General features: G+C 38.5%; 1 protein-coding gene across 5 annotated transcripts in view; it reads left to right on the forward strand.

The window, feature by feature from the left end:
- FBXW11 (F-box and WD repeat domain containing 11) overlaps window positions 1-15,684 on the forward strand; it is a 77,901-nt gene that overhangs the window by 37,330 nt on the left and 24,887 nt on the right. For all 5 annotated transcript variants that reach the window (XM_069772804.1, XM_069772802.1, XM_069772803.1 and 2 more), the window contains 4 exons: window positions 3,062-3,124; window positions 4,223-4,448; window positions 14,216-14,402; window positions 15,227-15,317. In XM_069772804.1, coding sequence (XP_069628905.1) covers window positions 3,062-3,124; window positions 4,223-4,448; window positions 14,216-14,402; window positions 15,227-15,317 — 567 coding nt within the window. The remainder of the gene's footprint in view (window positions 1-3,061; window positions 3,125-4,222; window positions 4,449-14,215; window positions 14,403-15,226; window positions 15,318-15,684) is intronic.

A 15,684-nucleotide genomic window follows, 5' to 3' on the forward strand; every position in this document is an offset into this window, starting at 1 on the left:
AAGACACTGTCCTCTTAGCTCAGACTGTGCTCTGATGCTCTTCAGACGGAGGGACAAGTGGAGAGGGGCAGGAGGAATGCAGTCCTCCTGCTTCTCCCTTGTATCAGTGGACATGCCAAGGATGTAGCATCTCCCTAAAGCCTGCTACCCAGTTTTTTTTACCTAGGCAGCGACAGAGGCACAGCAGAATTGGCACACCAAAGACAAAAACTTGCTCTCCAATCAACAGCCTAGCAGTGTGGAAGTCGGATTGGTTTGGTAAAGTTTGTGTTCTTGCGCACTTTGCATTGCAGGGCTGTTCTGCTATGGCTTTATTACATGTTCCTAGGATGAAAAGATGTAACATTTAGGAGACACTTCTTAGCCTACATCCCAAGGAAAGTTAGCAATGATCTCTGAGATGTTTCCCAGTGAAGGAGCAGAAGAAAGCAATGGCAAAGTCTTGCTGTGACCTACAGAAGGAAAGCTAGGTTGGGGCTAAGTTGATATAACGTGGGATTTCTGCTGAATATGCTGACCCAAGGCGTTTGATTTCTCAGTGAGAGTTCCTGTTCTTGCTCTTAGCTCATAGGATCGATGCATATATTTAGCCTTCAACTGCAAAAGGGATGAGATATTTCTTACTCATTTAAGAACATACTAATTGAAAACATTATTACAACATATAATCACTGTAATGCGTATTTCTACACATTCAAATTTAAATGAAAAAAACCAAACACCCTCCCCCCACCCCCCTGCATAATTCCCTGGAGTCATGTTTACTTTCCAGAATAGTTTAACTGGTGTGGGCCAGTTGGGTACCAGTAAGTCTACAGCTGATTTGTGCTCCCTCTTGTGGCACTGTGTGGTGGGAGAGCATGGTTTGCGAATCATTCGCATGACAGTGATAGTGCTGATTATGAACAGTGTGTAGTTATGAATAACTGGAATGCCTCTCAAGAGACTATAATTTTGAAAAAGTGGAAAGTGTAGTTTATTTTTCCAGTGTTACTGTTTTGGTATGTCCAGAAACACTAAAATATATGTATCTGTGGCGTAATGCAAAACCTTTACTGCCTTTGTCCATTTTTGGATTCCCCACTAGCCATCTCCTGGGCTTGTTTGTCATTGTCATGTGCATCATAACTAGATAGACTTGAGTTTGCCCATCACCTAGTGGACATAGTTTTTATAATGTAATCTTTCGTCCATATGATGCATGTTTTTTTCATACCTAAACTGCAAGGCAGAAAAGGGTTCAAGGTAAACTTTCGACAAAGCAGTATAGTCAGGCAGTGGAGGAAGGCTTGCCTAGAGGGGTGATACTGTTAATTTTTCAAGTTTTCTGGTTTTGGTGTATGTTGTGGTTTAACCCCAGCCAGCAACTAAGCATCACGCAGCTGCTCACTCACTCCTCCCTCCCCGCAGAGGGATGGGGGAGAGAATCAGGAGGGAAAAAAAAAAAGTAGAACTGCGTTGAGAAGAACAGTTTAATGGGACAGAAAGGAAGAAAATAAAAATGATAATAACAATAATAAAATGACAAGAATAATAATAAAAGGATGGGAGTATACAAGTGATGCGCAATGCAATTGCTCACCACTCGCTGACCGATGGCCAGTTAGTTCCCGAGCAGCGATCCCCCTAGGCCCACTCCCCCCAGTTTATATACTGGGCATGACGTCACATGGTCTGGAATACCCCTTCGGCCAGTTTGGGTCAGCTGTCCTGGCTGTGTTCCCTCCCAACTCCTTGTGCCCCTCCAGCCTTCTTGCTGGCTGGGCATGAGAAGCTGAAAAATCCTTGACTTAGTATAAACACTACTTAGCAGCAACTGAAAACATCAGCGTGTTATCATCATTCTTCTCATACTGAACCCAGAACACAGCACTGTACCAGCTACTAGGAAGACAATTAACTCCATCCCAGCTGAAACCAGAACGGGTGTGGTACATGCCTTATGCAAGAAAGAGAAGGAGATGAAGCAGTGAATGCTTTTGAGGTGGAATTGTGTTTTGAATGAGGGTGGATGTAGTTGTTAAGGGGTTAATCCATAGTCTGTGATGACAAGAATAAAGGAATTGTGTGACTTATTCCATCATGTGTTTTACTTGAGCGTGTTGTTCCTCTTCGTGCTGAGACAGCTGATAGAGGGGAGGAAGGCTGAAATAGAGACAATGTTTTAAGACATTCAGTTTTGCCTGATAGCTCTCTGCCAGGTCGCTGGTGTCTCCTGGGCATGAATGGTGAGGAGGACAGGGTTGGTGGGAAGCTAAATGAGCAGTAATTGCCTAGGTGTGGGGTACCAATGAGTGGGTAGAAATGGATGGTAATTATGGTAGGGACAGCAAAAGGGAGCAGATAATTAAAAAACAAAAAGGGAAGAAATGAGTGAAAGACTTTGAAACACTGAGGTAAGCTCCAAAAGAAACATTTGCAGCTGAATGTTTATAGAAATTCTTACATCTCTCGTTCTTGAACAAAAGGGAAGAAAACAGTAGGGAGGAGCGGTTATGATGTGGGGAGAGCACTGTAATTAAGTCAGGGTGAAGAAAGATGGTGACAGTGAATTACAGAGGTGTTCTGCAGAGAACAGTCCCTCCTCCTGGTGGTAAGCTAGAGCTGGGGGGAAAAAAAAAATCATATTCTGTTGCATGTAAGTAGTGTATAGTGATTTTTTTTTTTCCTCTTTTTCCCCAACTTAGATGTATGCAATTTAACTTTGGCAGAAAGTGCTAGTTGATTACTTTGACAGGTTTAATTACTTTGGCTTGAGTAGGATGAAAGTGAATTTATTTCCCAGTGAGAAAAGCGTTGAAAGGCTGCATGAAAACCTGTCAAAGGAAATTGAAGAGGGGTTGGGGAGTTATCTTTACAGTAAATGGAATTGATAAACATGTCAGTTAAAAGGGGAATTTATTTATAATACCCAGGTTTTGTGGCCAGAAATCTTTGATAATTCTGTTCACTGGGAAAATGAATTTTATCTGTTAAATTGATTTACTTCTTCATAATGCTTGTAGAGCAAGGAACTGCCATAGAATAAAAAATTGAAGTAATAATTCTTTTTTTTTCCTAGAACACATCAGTAATGGAGGATCAGAATGAAGATGAGTCTCCAAAGAAAAATACCCTGTGGCAGGTAGGACTAACATTTGTGTACAAAGAGCTGGCATGATTTTATATGTTCTTGCTTTTGAGAAGCCAAATCTTGCATCTTTGCATCCTTGTATGTAGTTGACTGTATCATCCTAAAATTAGCTCAGCCTTCAAGTGAAGGGTGACACCAATGAATAATACTTGAGAAATTACTAGATCTTCTCAGATTTTGTAGTTTGTGCTGACCTTGAAAGGACAATTCTGTGCCAAAGGATACTTGGGAATACAGTTCAGTCTTTCTGAGCACGTGACTGTCACTTAAAAGGAAAAATTCAATACTTTCACATGGCAAGGAGTTACAACCAATTTGCTTTGAAGAAGTTTGGGAATATTTCAGAGAGCTGACAGTTGTTCCCCAGCAGCCCTCTTGGTCTCCTGAAGGGCTCAGAAGAGCCTGGCATTAATCTTTGGTTCTGTTTACTAATTAGCAGTAAGTCCTGTGGTGTTCTTTGTGTAGCATCCTTATTTGTAGCTAAAGCTCCCAGGATTTTAATGATGTTTTTATGTGGATGTCCCAAACATTGACATGAGCTGTCTTTCAAAAGCAGAACAAGCCCTTGACATCGTGTAATTCTCAGTTTTCATTTATGGACAAGCAGTTCAACACTGACCTGAGGGTCTTGAATTTTTGTGTTAATTAGAGTATTAATACCCAACTTTGGTATATCTCTTAAATGTGTATTATTTCAACTGCTGGAACCTGTGTAAATCATTTGTGGAGGCAGACTGCAATATGCAGCAGAGGCAATCTGCAATATGCAGCAGAAACCACTGGTTTAATCTGGCAAGTTTGTTCTAAAAAGAACTAAGTTCCTTGCTGTTTAAGTGGTAAGAGCTGTAAGGGAATTCAAGTCTTTCAGTGTAAGAAGTGACTTGTAATTATGTGCAAAGTCCTTTCATTGATCTTTATCCATGAAAGATTAAATGTATATGACGTAACTCATAGCTTTAAGAAAGTGTTTTAAAATTTAGTTTTGTTCATTATTTCTTTGCATCTTCTCATGTTCTTCCTTGAAAGTGTTCTTAGAAAGCTGTTCCTATTTTTTATATTTAAATACTGATATTCCTTTTCTAAAAACAGATAAGTAATGGAACTTCATCTGTGATTGTCTCAAGAAAAAGACCATCAGAAGGAAACTACGAAAAGGAAAAAGACTTGTGTATTAAATATTTTGACCAGTGGTCTGAATCAGATCAAGTTGAATTTGTGGAACACCTTATTTCACGAATGTGTCACTATCAGCATGGACATATTAACTCTTACTTGAAGCCCATGTTACAACGGGACTTCATCACTGCGTTACCAGGTAAACTAATATCTATTTTACAAGAGGTGCATTTATAAATACTTTTTTTTTGTTTAGTACTTCAGGTATATGCAAACTTTTCGGAACATCCTCCAGATTTAGATGATCTCTTATAAATAAAGTGATGCTTCCTAGTCAAAAGAAGGGCAGGAGGGCAGCTGTGAAGTCATTCACTTCTGTGATTAATTGAATTGGCCACTGGATGCCAGTGTTGTTCCATGTAAAAGTAGTTTGAGTAGCATATCCTGAAGAATAGTTTGTGTTAAAATTGGAACGGAGTTGTCGCAAAAGTTGTATCTCTGCAAGCTCTGGTCTAAATTCCTTTTTCATATGAACATAGGTATAGAAAAGACTATAGAGGTGTTTTCATTTGTGAAGTCTTCATTTCATTTTAGTTTTGTTCTAAGTTTCCTAAATCTTAAATAAAAAGCTGCCTGCTTAGATGAGTGAATCTGCTTTGTCTGGTCTTGTTACTGACTCAACAGCAAAAGCACTTGTGGATTTTTATTGCATAGTCCAGCCATGATTCCTTCCTTCAGTTGCTCAGAACCTCTTCTGTCACCGATCAGTGCAAACCTGTATCAATAGTTGGAATATGAAATCTGTTCTTACACTTGCTATATGCCTTTCTTCAAAAAAATATGGAGCAGTAATAACTAGGTATGTAGAATATCTAGCTTTCAATCTTCTGGGAATTTGTATATATATTCCCATTAATTTCTGGAAGGAATTGTATCTGTGGATTTTTTGCTGCTGGGGAGAATGATTAATTTGATTCTTCGGAAGGTAAATGTGTGGACATCTAGAGTGGGAAATAAGCATGAAATAAGTGGTCAAAATGTCCTCTTTGCCACTGGCAGGATAATAGCACAGATTCACACCTGCAGTGAGTCTGTGGATGTTATCCCAAGAATGCCAAGACACAACAGTGAACACTGAGGGCGGATGAGGAGGTGATGCAAATCGTGAAAGGAATTGGAAACTGGTAATTTCTTGAGCACAGGGACCACTGAAGTAAAGTTCCTTTAAAGGTTGATAGTATTATAAGCACTGAAGGTTTTTTAGCCATTGGTGTGCTTAGGTGGTCTTGTGTGATTGGGCTTTCCTGGTATCTGGGACAGAATGCTGCTTGGATTTTAGGGGGTTTCTGTTCTCTGTAGTGCTGTATTTTCACAAAACCTGGAGGAATTCAACTTTTGGAGGTGATGGGGGGATTTTGGCTCATCTGTCAAGCATGGTTGAAATGAACTTCTTAGTAGTTGGAGGGGAATGAAGAACATAGGGTAGGACACAGGAGTGATACGGAATTTCATATGTGCTCTATTTTCTTAAAAAACAGGCTTAAAATGTAAAAGAGGGCTATGAAAGGGAGGGAGCATCCTTTCCCCCCACATCTCAGTTTCACAGAAGTTACTTTATAGAAGACTTAGCTTGTCTGGTGACACACATAAAAATATGCTCCTCATTTTGAGTGGAGAGCTGTCTCCTTTAGGTAGTATGGATGTTTCTTCAAGCTTGTTTTCAAAATATTAAATGTTGACTTCTCTAGGGAGTGTCTGGGATTAACTAAAAAAATAAAGTGAAATAGACGGTCATGGTGATCATGTGCAAGTATGAGTTTCAGTTATAGTTTTATTTTGTTTGCTTTTCTACCTCAGGGCTGATATGGAGTTAGACAGTTCTTTCATATTATGTATTTATTCCTAAGAAATTTTTGGGAGCTGCATAAGCTGACACTTACTTACACCACATTTGTATATATAAATATATATTTACATTTACAACTTTTGTTGTTTTTTAAAGATGTAAATACTGGGAACTGTTCCCATACTCAGCCTTTCTTGAAGGTAATGTGGTATGTGAAGAACAGCTGTATAAATTTACCCAAGAGCTTAACCTGAGCCGATTGAAATCAATCCTGTGTTGGGCTAACATCCCATTAAAAGATAACAATAAAGTACTACCTTTTAAAAGATAGTTTCACTTGTCTTAAAGAAGTAAAATTCCTTTGTTTTAAAGGGCAATTGGTTTTGCTTTTGCTACTGTCCCTGCTGATTTTTATACCTATGAGAATGCAGGAAAAAATGAAAAAGTTTGTGGTATCTGACTTCCCTTCACTTTAGTGGAAAAAAATCATAATTCTGGTGTGCTTTTCTGTAACTGGTGGCAGAATGTTTAAGTCTGCAGGGTCTGTTCTTACAAGTTGGGCTGCGGTTGGGCTCTTTCCTTTACTGCTAATCACCATCATGGAGTATGGCTAATACTGTATCAGCTATTGCAAGTTCCATTGATCAGAGTGGCTCAGAAGCCTATACTCATTGTTTTTCGACATCTGTCAATGGTGTTTCCTCTGGCATGTCAAAAACAACTCTCAAAAGACAGTGCTGTATAGTGGACAGCATAATTGCAAGAATAACTTACGTCACCTCTGTGCTTTTGATTCTCTTAATTATCTTTTAAGATGTTAATATCGCTCGCGTGGTCTCATCCAAATTGTGCCCTTTCCTTAAACGACTTACAACTTTGACCCTTGAGCACTACCATGTCACCCTTGATTAGGAGAGAAAGTCCCTTTCATATCTGTTTTGTGTGTTAAAACTCTAAGAGAACCATACGCTGTGTCAGGCAAGTAAAACCCTGCCAGGCTTCTTTTGAAATTTGTTTCTAAAATAATAAAAGCCTGCACAGTTGCATGATCTAAGTGACTGTTTCATATCTAATGTTAGTCAGTTTTATGGAGCTGACATCCCGCATTTGGGTTTCATTTTCATACAAAATGATATTTACACATTGAGCTTTGAAATCCCTGTGGATTTTAATTGTTTTAATTTATTATTGAAATTCAACCAAACCTTCATCTGGTATCTATAATCAACAACAGCTGTAATTTTTCACCATTTTCTATAAAACTGCAAAAGCTCTTGTAGAGGTGTAAGGGTTGGGAGTAATGTTTTTCTTTGAAAAGTGTACCAATAAATGCTAGATGCATTTTGCTAAAGAAAATTGATAGGGTTTAGTACCTATTTCAGAGACTGTTTATAAACCTAAATACTCACTGTCTTCTAAGGTAAAATAGGTATATGCAGCTATTTCAGGCCTTAGTGTCTCTTAAACTTAGTCCTGCATATTGTCTGAAATAATTACAGTGGGCCTATGTAAGTATCTGTGCTTTGGACCTGTTCCTACTATGTTAATTACGGTAAATATTTTACTTGACGTCTTTTTTTAATGTGAACAATTTATATCTGTGCACTTTAGCAAGCAGTAAAAATCTTAAGAATAGTCTTGGTGACAAAGCAAAGCATTTGTGTGTTCGTGCTTAGTATGCAGCTTTCAAGGCTCGGTGTATGCATAGAAGATGAGATTGTCATATTTTAACATCAGAAAACACTTGAGTTTCTGACTTTTTAAAAATCTGTTTTAAACTGTGACCAGCATTATAGAGAATTTTGAAAATTGGGCATCTTAATAAAGGGCTTCTGCCTAGTAATTCGCAGTTGATCCTTAAAACTCATTGAAATACTGGCTTCATAATGAACAGGCTGTATGTGTTAAAAGTGTACAGTCCCAGACTGATATGCATACTTGTGTATGCTATCACTGTTGTGGAGATGTGGTAGCTGATTGCAGTTAGCTTTTATTGAAAACCTTGGTTTAGTTCAATTAAACATTAATGAGTATTTGGTACTAGGATTACACCACAAGCAAGAGTCTGAAAAAGCCTTGGATTAGTGAAGTGAATAAAAACAAGCTGAGCGCTTGTCACTTGGTTTTTGTCTCTCCAAACGCTTGGTGTGATAGTTCCATAAAACATCCTTCTGCAGATAGCAGTCAAGCCTAATCTTCTTGAGAACATTCCTAACCTGTAGAAAACAAAAGTCATCTTAGGAAGAAAGGTTTTCCTTATACTTTATTTGGAGAGTTACTCTCCTTAGGAACTGTGTTCTAGCCCTGTATCTAAATGCTTGGTAGGTATATTAGAGTGAAATGATTTTTTTCAAAACTGGATTTTTAGAAGGACCTGGGTCTTAGCCTGATACTTGTGAGTTCTGCACATGCCACAGAAAGGCACCAAACACATTGTAATACCCAGTCCCATGTGCGCTCTGGAGCATAGTCTCTGTCGCACCATTCCCCGAAAGGGAGGAGAGGCTTTGGTTTGGGATGCTGCGCCCAGCTCTCCTGTGGCACGGTGAGTTTTGTACCTCTGTCTGAGGAAATGGCACTAACGACTCCTGGTGCCTCGGCAGCAGTTTGCCAGCTCTTCACCTCTGCTTCAAATCATCCTGTCGACAGCTAGAAATGGCAACATTGATCTCTCCAAGAAAGGCTTAGTTTTTGGATGAATTGTTGGTGGTACCTTGGTCATTCAGGTTGCATTTCTAGACTTGAGGCATCAGAAGTGGCTTTGGATCCAGATTTTCGCAACTGTTTCTCAGAGGATTGTTACCGCTCTTTTAAAGGCAGTTGTGTGAAAGACTGAACAATTGCAAAATGTTTCTGCTTTGTCGTGTATCATTGTTCTTGATCAGTTCTGTGCAACTGCGTTTAATCTGGAGAACTATCTTTTTGAAAAATAGTATTTCACAAGGAAAAGAAAACTAAAAGCAGTTGAACCTAAGTTGATGAATACACACATTGTATTACTCAGACATCACATTCATTTCTAAATAGGAAATCATAAACCCATGGACTTCAACAATCCTATGTTTGCCTTGTGCTAAAAGGTGTTAGGATAGAAAGCAAGCCCTGGTGTATGCTGTCTACCATCGTGACTGTGATCCAAATCCTTTTTTTTTTTAATGGTCTCAAAATTGTGATCTAAATCAAATTCTTCTGAAACTACTTAAATGACATGTATGTTCTTAGTCGCACAAAGTGTTTAAAATACAACATGGATTTCTAATGACAGAATATGCTGCATGCTGCATATGAAACTCCTAAAGTGTTTGTGCTTGATTGAAAACCACTTGCCTGCTATCGAAAACCAAGTGATGCAGTAGTCCAAACTGTGAAAGGCATTTCAAGGTCCATCCTCAAGCTTACCTGTTCAGTATGTTCTGAAAGATGATACAGGTATGTTAGAATAGGGGGAAAAAAACCCAAACCACCAGCAACAACAAAACACAGAACCATGTACTTGTTGAATTCAAAGGATGCTTTGCAGTGTAGCCTTTTAATTAGGTTGGTTATTGGTAACTTTACAGCTCCTTGGAGTTCTCATCTCTTGGGGGAGGATAATGGTTTAGTTTGTTGCCAGGAGATGGCAGTAACAGATAAACTTTAAAAATACTATTTTGTGCATGAATATCATTTGAACATCTTCTATTTGTCTGTCACTTTCTCCCTTGGGAATTGTTCATTTCACATCTGACATGTTCATGATCTTTACATTTCAAAAATTGCTCAAAACTGTAAGCAAGCTGTTAGCAGTATATTCAAGTGCCTGCGTGGCTACTTTGTCCTGTAACCTTTCTTTAAGTACATGGTTGAAATAAGTGCAGAGTTACGTTTGCTTAGTGCTCTTTGACTAAAAGCATTTTAAGTTTCCCTCATCTAAGAAGGTTAGTACACATGTGACGATTGTTTTACCAAATTATGCCAGTTAAGCAAAATTACACTTCTCAACTTTGGAATGAGAAAAGCATCCAGTAGATGGGTACCTGTTCAGTATGGATCCCATCATTCCATCTTTACTAGAGATAAAGAGCGGATTTTTGACCAAAATGTGCCTAAGGATAGCTGTTCCTTCGGTTGTACAGACAGTTTATTTGATGAACTTTGCATCATTCATTTGCTCCATTCACCTGCAATCTTTGAGGTGCATGAGTAAAGAATTTTACACCTTAAAAGTGCAGCCATTGAAAGATTTGCCGGTCATGAGTGTATCTTGTGCTACCGGCTTTTTTGGAACCCAGGCATAGCTGGAGTGTGTTTTTCTTCTAACAGATTGGAATTAAGGTCATCTGAAAAGGTTAGTTTGATGTGTGCCTCTGCTCTTCTGCCACGCCACCCCTGATTAAAAAATGCCTTTCACATGGAAGGGACAGGACAGCTTCCTTGTACCTCTGGGAAAGCTGGAAGCTGAAAGTTGGTGCACTTGTCATTCTGCCATGTTTTGCAGAAATACTGTTGGCATCAGGGTGTTTTCCTCCCTTTTTAATAATTTCTGGGACTGCTGGTTTAACTGTAACCTACCTTGGTGTTTACTCCTAGTTTCTTCTAACTTCTTCCAAACTTTGCAGTCATTCATTTTTATATTTAATTAGTAACCTTGAAACATAGTAGCTTGATAATGATTGGACTGAATTATCAATTCTGTTATTTCTTAGCACTGTAGTCTCTTTTATTACCTAATGATTTGACTGAATATCCCCACATGAGGTAAATACTAATACACCTTTAGCCCTGTGTGACAGTACCCATGCTGGGAGGATAGTGAACGCACTAACTTAGTACTCTGGAGAGGGAGGGGAGGGTGATCTAAGCTCAGATGTTGTATAATGGCTATTGAAAGAAAAATCGTGCAGTGAAATGGGAGTCTTAAACACCTTTTATACAGGAACCTCAGTGTAGTTCTCTACTAATACAGAGTTTGCAATTATGGTGGTTAATTGCCATATCCTCTGCACTGTTTGCTTTGGCAACTGCAATGCTTTTTTTAGAAAATTCTTCCTCTTCAAAATGTTATGTGCTATGTGCTGGGAAAATACATAGGGGACTGCGTTGTGCGATTACAGCACTATAGATGTACTAGACAGTCACTTGCTCAGCATAAGCTGATCTTATCTTGTTGAACACAACTATTTTGTACTGAAGTCTAAAATAACTGTTAGATCTGTTCCTGTTAAAACATGGTGTATGTGCCCTGTTCATACCTGTAACCTTCAAAATCAGAGAAATGCTTACTTAGCAGACCTGTTTTTTTTTTTTATTTTTATCTAGTGGTGTCCTCCACTTTACACAATGAATTAGTTTGTCTCCTTGATAACCAAGGATTCATGATTTTAAACTAACTCTTGAAAATGACCTTGCAATGATTACATTTTCCAGAAAAACCTTGAACTGTTTCAAATCACATAGCATCACAGTAAGATAAATATATCCTAAGTAAACAGTGTTTAGAATCTCGAAGTTGTTATTTACTGGAAAGATTGGGATGTGGCAGACTGGAAGACCACTTTTACAGTGTATTGAAATGCCCTGGTATTTTCTTCAAACTGCTGATGTAGGAGATGGTGCAGCTTAAGCTGCTCTGAGACATGGTATTGTTAGGAGAGAATTTGCTGGTTTGGAAGTGTTTAGACTTGAGACCCACCAGTTATTGGGACCTTGTTATGTTTCAGTTACTTGAATCTGTTGTTATGGCTTGTATTGAAAAATTTGTGTAAACACAGTTTACATTGTGGGAGCTTTCACCACTCTTTAAAGCATTTTTATAGTTCTCTAAATTACATAGAAGAAACGAACAAATGCTCTTCAGCTACATGTATTGGTTTCTCCTTTCTATTGCTGTTCATTTTTACGAAGGCCATGCCAAATTTAGTGTCCAGTGGAGGACTATATGAACATACTTCTTAATTCCTTAAAAAATTAACAGTAGTTCCTTTGATTTTTCAGGACTATTTGAAGCCTAAACTAAGTTGTCATGAGATAAAGTGGAAAATTAAAAAGGTCGTCATCTCCTAGTTTGAAAGATTTTTTTCATGCTGGGCCAACTGGCATACATTATTCATGAAAATGAAGTTATTCTAGATCTCTGATTTAGTGGAGTTTTTGGGAAAGGAAAATTGCAGGTCCTTTGAAATAAGTAACCGACTTACCAGTGATTTTTGTGGGACCAATGACACTGTAGTTGGAATATGAACAAGAAAAGTTTGATTGCTATTTTAAATTTAGTGCAAGTATATTATCTAAGTGGTTTCTATGTATGTACCTTTACTCAACTACAATCACATTTTTAAATCTAACACCCTCAGCAGGAGACAAGATCTAGGCAAAGACCGTAAGCAAATGCATGCAGCGTCCCACCTGTTTTATGTCTTAATAGATCTGTGGTGGCAGCTTACTGTATTCATCATCTTTATTGATGTGCTTATTCCTTCTATCAGCTTCAGCTTAAGTACCTAGTGCTTTTGGATAAGTATTAACTGATATTTATGAAATAATATATTGCAGCACATTGCCTTACATAGACCTGGATCAATGGGCAGGACCCCAATTCTGGTATATTTGAACTTCTACTGGCATGTTGAATGCATTTAATATGCAAATCTAACCCTACCATGATATAAAAGGATCACAGGGGTTAATAAGCTGCGTCTGGTAGCTAGGGTCTTTATGATGAAAGTCAGTGTTTCCCCAGTCCACTAACAACTATTGCTTATTGACCAACATACCTTAATGCTGCAGGTGAAATTAGAGCATGAGAGTTGCCCAGGTAGTTGTTATTTCTAGGATGTCTAAGTACTGCCACGTCTAAGTACTCATTTGGAGTAACGTTGTTTCACTTGGGAGTTCTCTTGCGGTACATTGCTGAACTCATTCTTTGACCCAGTAAAGCTAGCATTGTCAAATCAGCAGTATGCAAACTCACACATCGCTCTGTTGCATGGAAGGTAGTGTGCCCTGAGGGTGGGAGAGCAGATGCAGGAAAGACGCTAAGATAGTATCTGTTCATGTGGCTATTGTAAATACATTGGGAAATCTCTGTGAAGCTAAACTAAATATACTTTGCACTGAAATTTATGGTGCAGAAGCTGAGCTGTCCCCTGTCATTATTTGAGCTACTTAACTCCTGCTGTTCCTGATGTTTCTTAGCTGATTCTCATACTAGAAACAATTACATCCATTGGCCCAAAAGTAAGTGCTGTATTGAATGTTACAGTCTGATTTACTCAGCTTGAAGTTGTTTCAAAAAACTTGTCCCTCTTGAATTTTTCTCTAGCTGAAGAGAAGCCTCAAAACCCCCAGAGTCTGGTATAAGTCATTCAGTAATAATTTCTCTAAGTATGGAATCTAGTGACAGTAAAGCATGAATCGGGATAACTGCCTTGGATGTTAAAGCACCATTTGCAGTTAATGAATTGCTGTCAAACTCATTGATTTCCCCTTCTTACACCAGGCTGCAGGGCATGGTGTCTCGAGTCCTGAACAAAATTCAGGCTTGGCGTCTGCAGGTTATAGAAAAAGCTTAAATACAAAAGATGTCCTTGCATGTGATGCTAGAAATTTTTTGCAGAATCTTTGCTCACGCTTGTACTCGATATGTCTGCGTTTGTTCCTGTGGAGTCCTGTCTTCTGCTGAGTTGAACTATCGTTATATGTAAGGGAGTAGAAGAATGAATACTTTAATTTCGCATTACTGCTGCTTAGTGAAGCATCTGCTTTGAAGATGATGATCTTTTTGGACCATGTAGCCCAATGCATTACATGCTCAAAATGTCCAGGATTCTGTGCTCAGGAGAAGCAAAATGCCTTCTGCTGCTTGCATACTATGCTGAATTTTGGTTTGCGCTCATTCTCACTCTCTGGAATTGGGACAGTCCAGTAGACAGACTGTACTAGAAAAGGAGTAAAGTGTTAGAGATGTTTTGGTGTACCTGTTTGGATTAATTTGTAACTGGTGCTTCTGCGTATCCTAATTCAATTATCACGTTGCTCCAGTGCCTTAAAGCTGTGTTGGCTTTCTCCAAATGTATTGCAAAACTTGTTTAGTAGTTTACTGTGAAGAGATTGACATTTTGATTGCCTTTATTTCTTTATAGAGCAAGGCTTAGATCACATAGCAGAAAACATCCTTTCCTATCTTGATGCCAGATCACTCTGTGCAGCAGAGCTGGTATGTAAGGAATGGCAGAGAGTCATCTCTGAGGGAATGCTATGGAAAAAATTGATTGAAAGAATGGTACGCACAGATCCACTATGGAAGGGACTGTCAGAAAGAAGGGGTTGGTAAGTACCTTGACCATAACTAAATTTACCTTTTGCAGTCTTCTCCGTTACAAATTTCCCTAATCATGAGCTCTGCCAAAAAATAAGTTTACAGTAAATTGGTATCACTGAGATCCTTATCTCTGCTATGGACTAGTAATGCTATCTACGGTGAAAGCTGACAGCTCCCGTTTCTACTTTGGCTTTGTCCCCTGTCCTTTTGTGCACCAGTGTCTTTCAGCACTCACTTTTTTATGGTAAGTCTGTTTGCAGTTTGCAATTTCTTTTTTGCAGGGAGAACAATTAGAATCAGCTCACAAAAACTAGCAACAACATGTTTTGCAGGGCTTTTTCTCAAGCAAAGTATTTCCAATAATTTTTTTTTGCTTAAAATGTAAAATAGCTGATTGGGCTGCAGAAGCCTCTCTCAAAGAGAAACCATTTATATTTGTGGCAATGAAGTTTTTCTATACTTTACGAGAATCTGAAGAGATGAGGTGTTCTGCTTTAGAAACCTGTTTTTCTGTGCTCTCTAGTGGTGTGCCTAAGAAAATGCAAGGCATATTGTAAAGAGCAAGAGGACTACACCCTGCTGGCTAAAAGCTTTATGAAGCAGTAACCCTAATTTGGAAAACCATAAGGAAAACACCTGTTATCTTTTTAGTCTTGGACATTTTAAATACAGCTGTCATTGTAAAGTCGCAAGAGTTGTAACACCAATGCTAAAAATTCTTACAAGTATTCTGTGAGAATATGTCAAAGTTTTGTTCTGTGCAGATTTTGAATTCCTTTAAAGTCTGGATTCTTTGTGGTACATTGAAAAGTATGTTTCTGTTTTTTTCTAGGGATCAGTACCTGTTTAAAAACAGACCAACAGATGGCCCCCCAAATTCATTTTACAGGTCCTTATACCCAAAGATAATACAGGATATAGAGGTATGTTTTCTGATATATAATATCTGCAGGAGAAATAATGTTGCATATTGTTAGTGTTACAAAGGTGGTGCATGGTGGAGCAATGAAGCGTATCACATGTATCTGTATCACTACTACTTTGTGAGCTCTGGCTCTTCACACTGTGTAAAAAACACCCTCAGCAACTTGCTGCCACAGTATGTGCATTAACTTCAAGTGTTAACACCACCCTTTCTGCATTTAAAGATTTTTGGAACTCTTCTGGGACTATGGATTTTAATAAAATCGCTGTTGTAGGACACGCGCTACTCCATGACAATTCCACGTATTGCTGAATGTTCTAATATATTGGTTACACTCACTTAGAAGGTGATCTGAGGGTTAATGC

The sequence above is a fragment of the Haliaeetus albicilla genome, chromosome 27, assembly GCF_947461875.1.
Source record: "Haliaeetus albicilla chromosome 27, bHalAlb1.1, whole genome shotgun sequence".
Classification (NCBI taxonomy): domain Eukaryota; kingdom Metazoa; phylum Chordata; class Aves; order Accipitriformes; family Accipitridae; genus Haliaeetus; species Haliaeetus albicilla.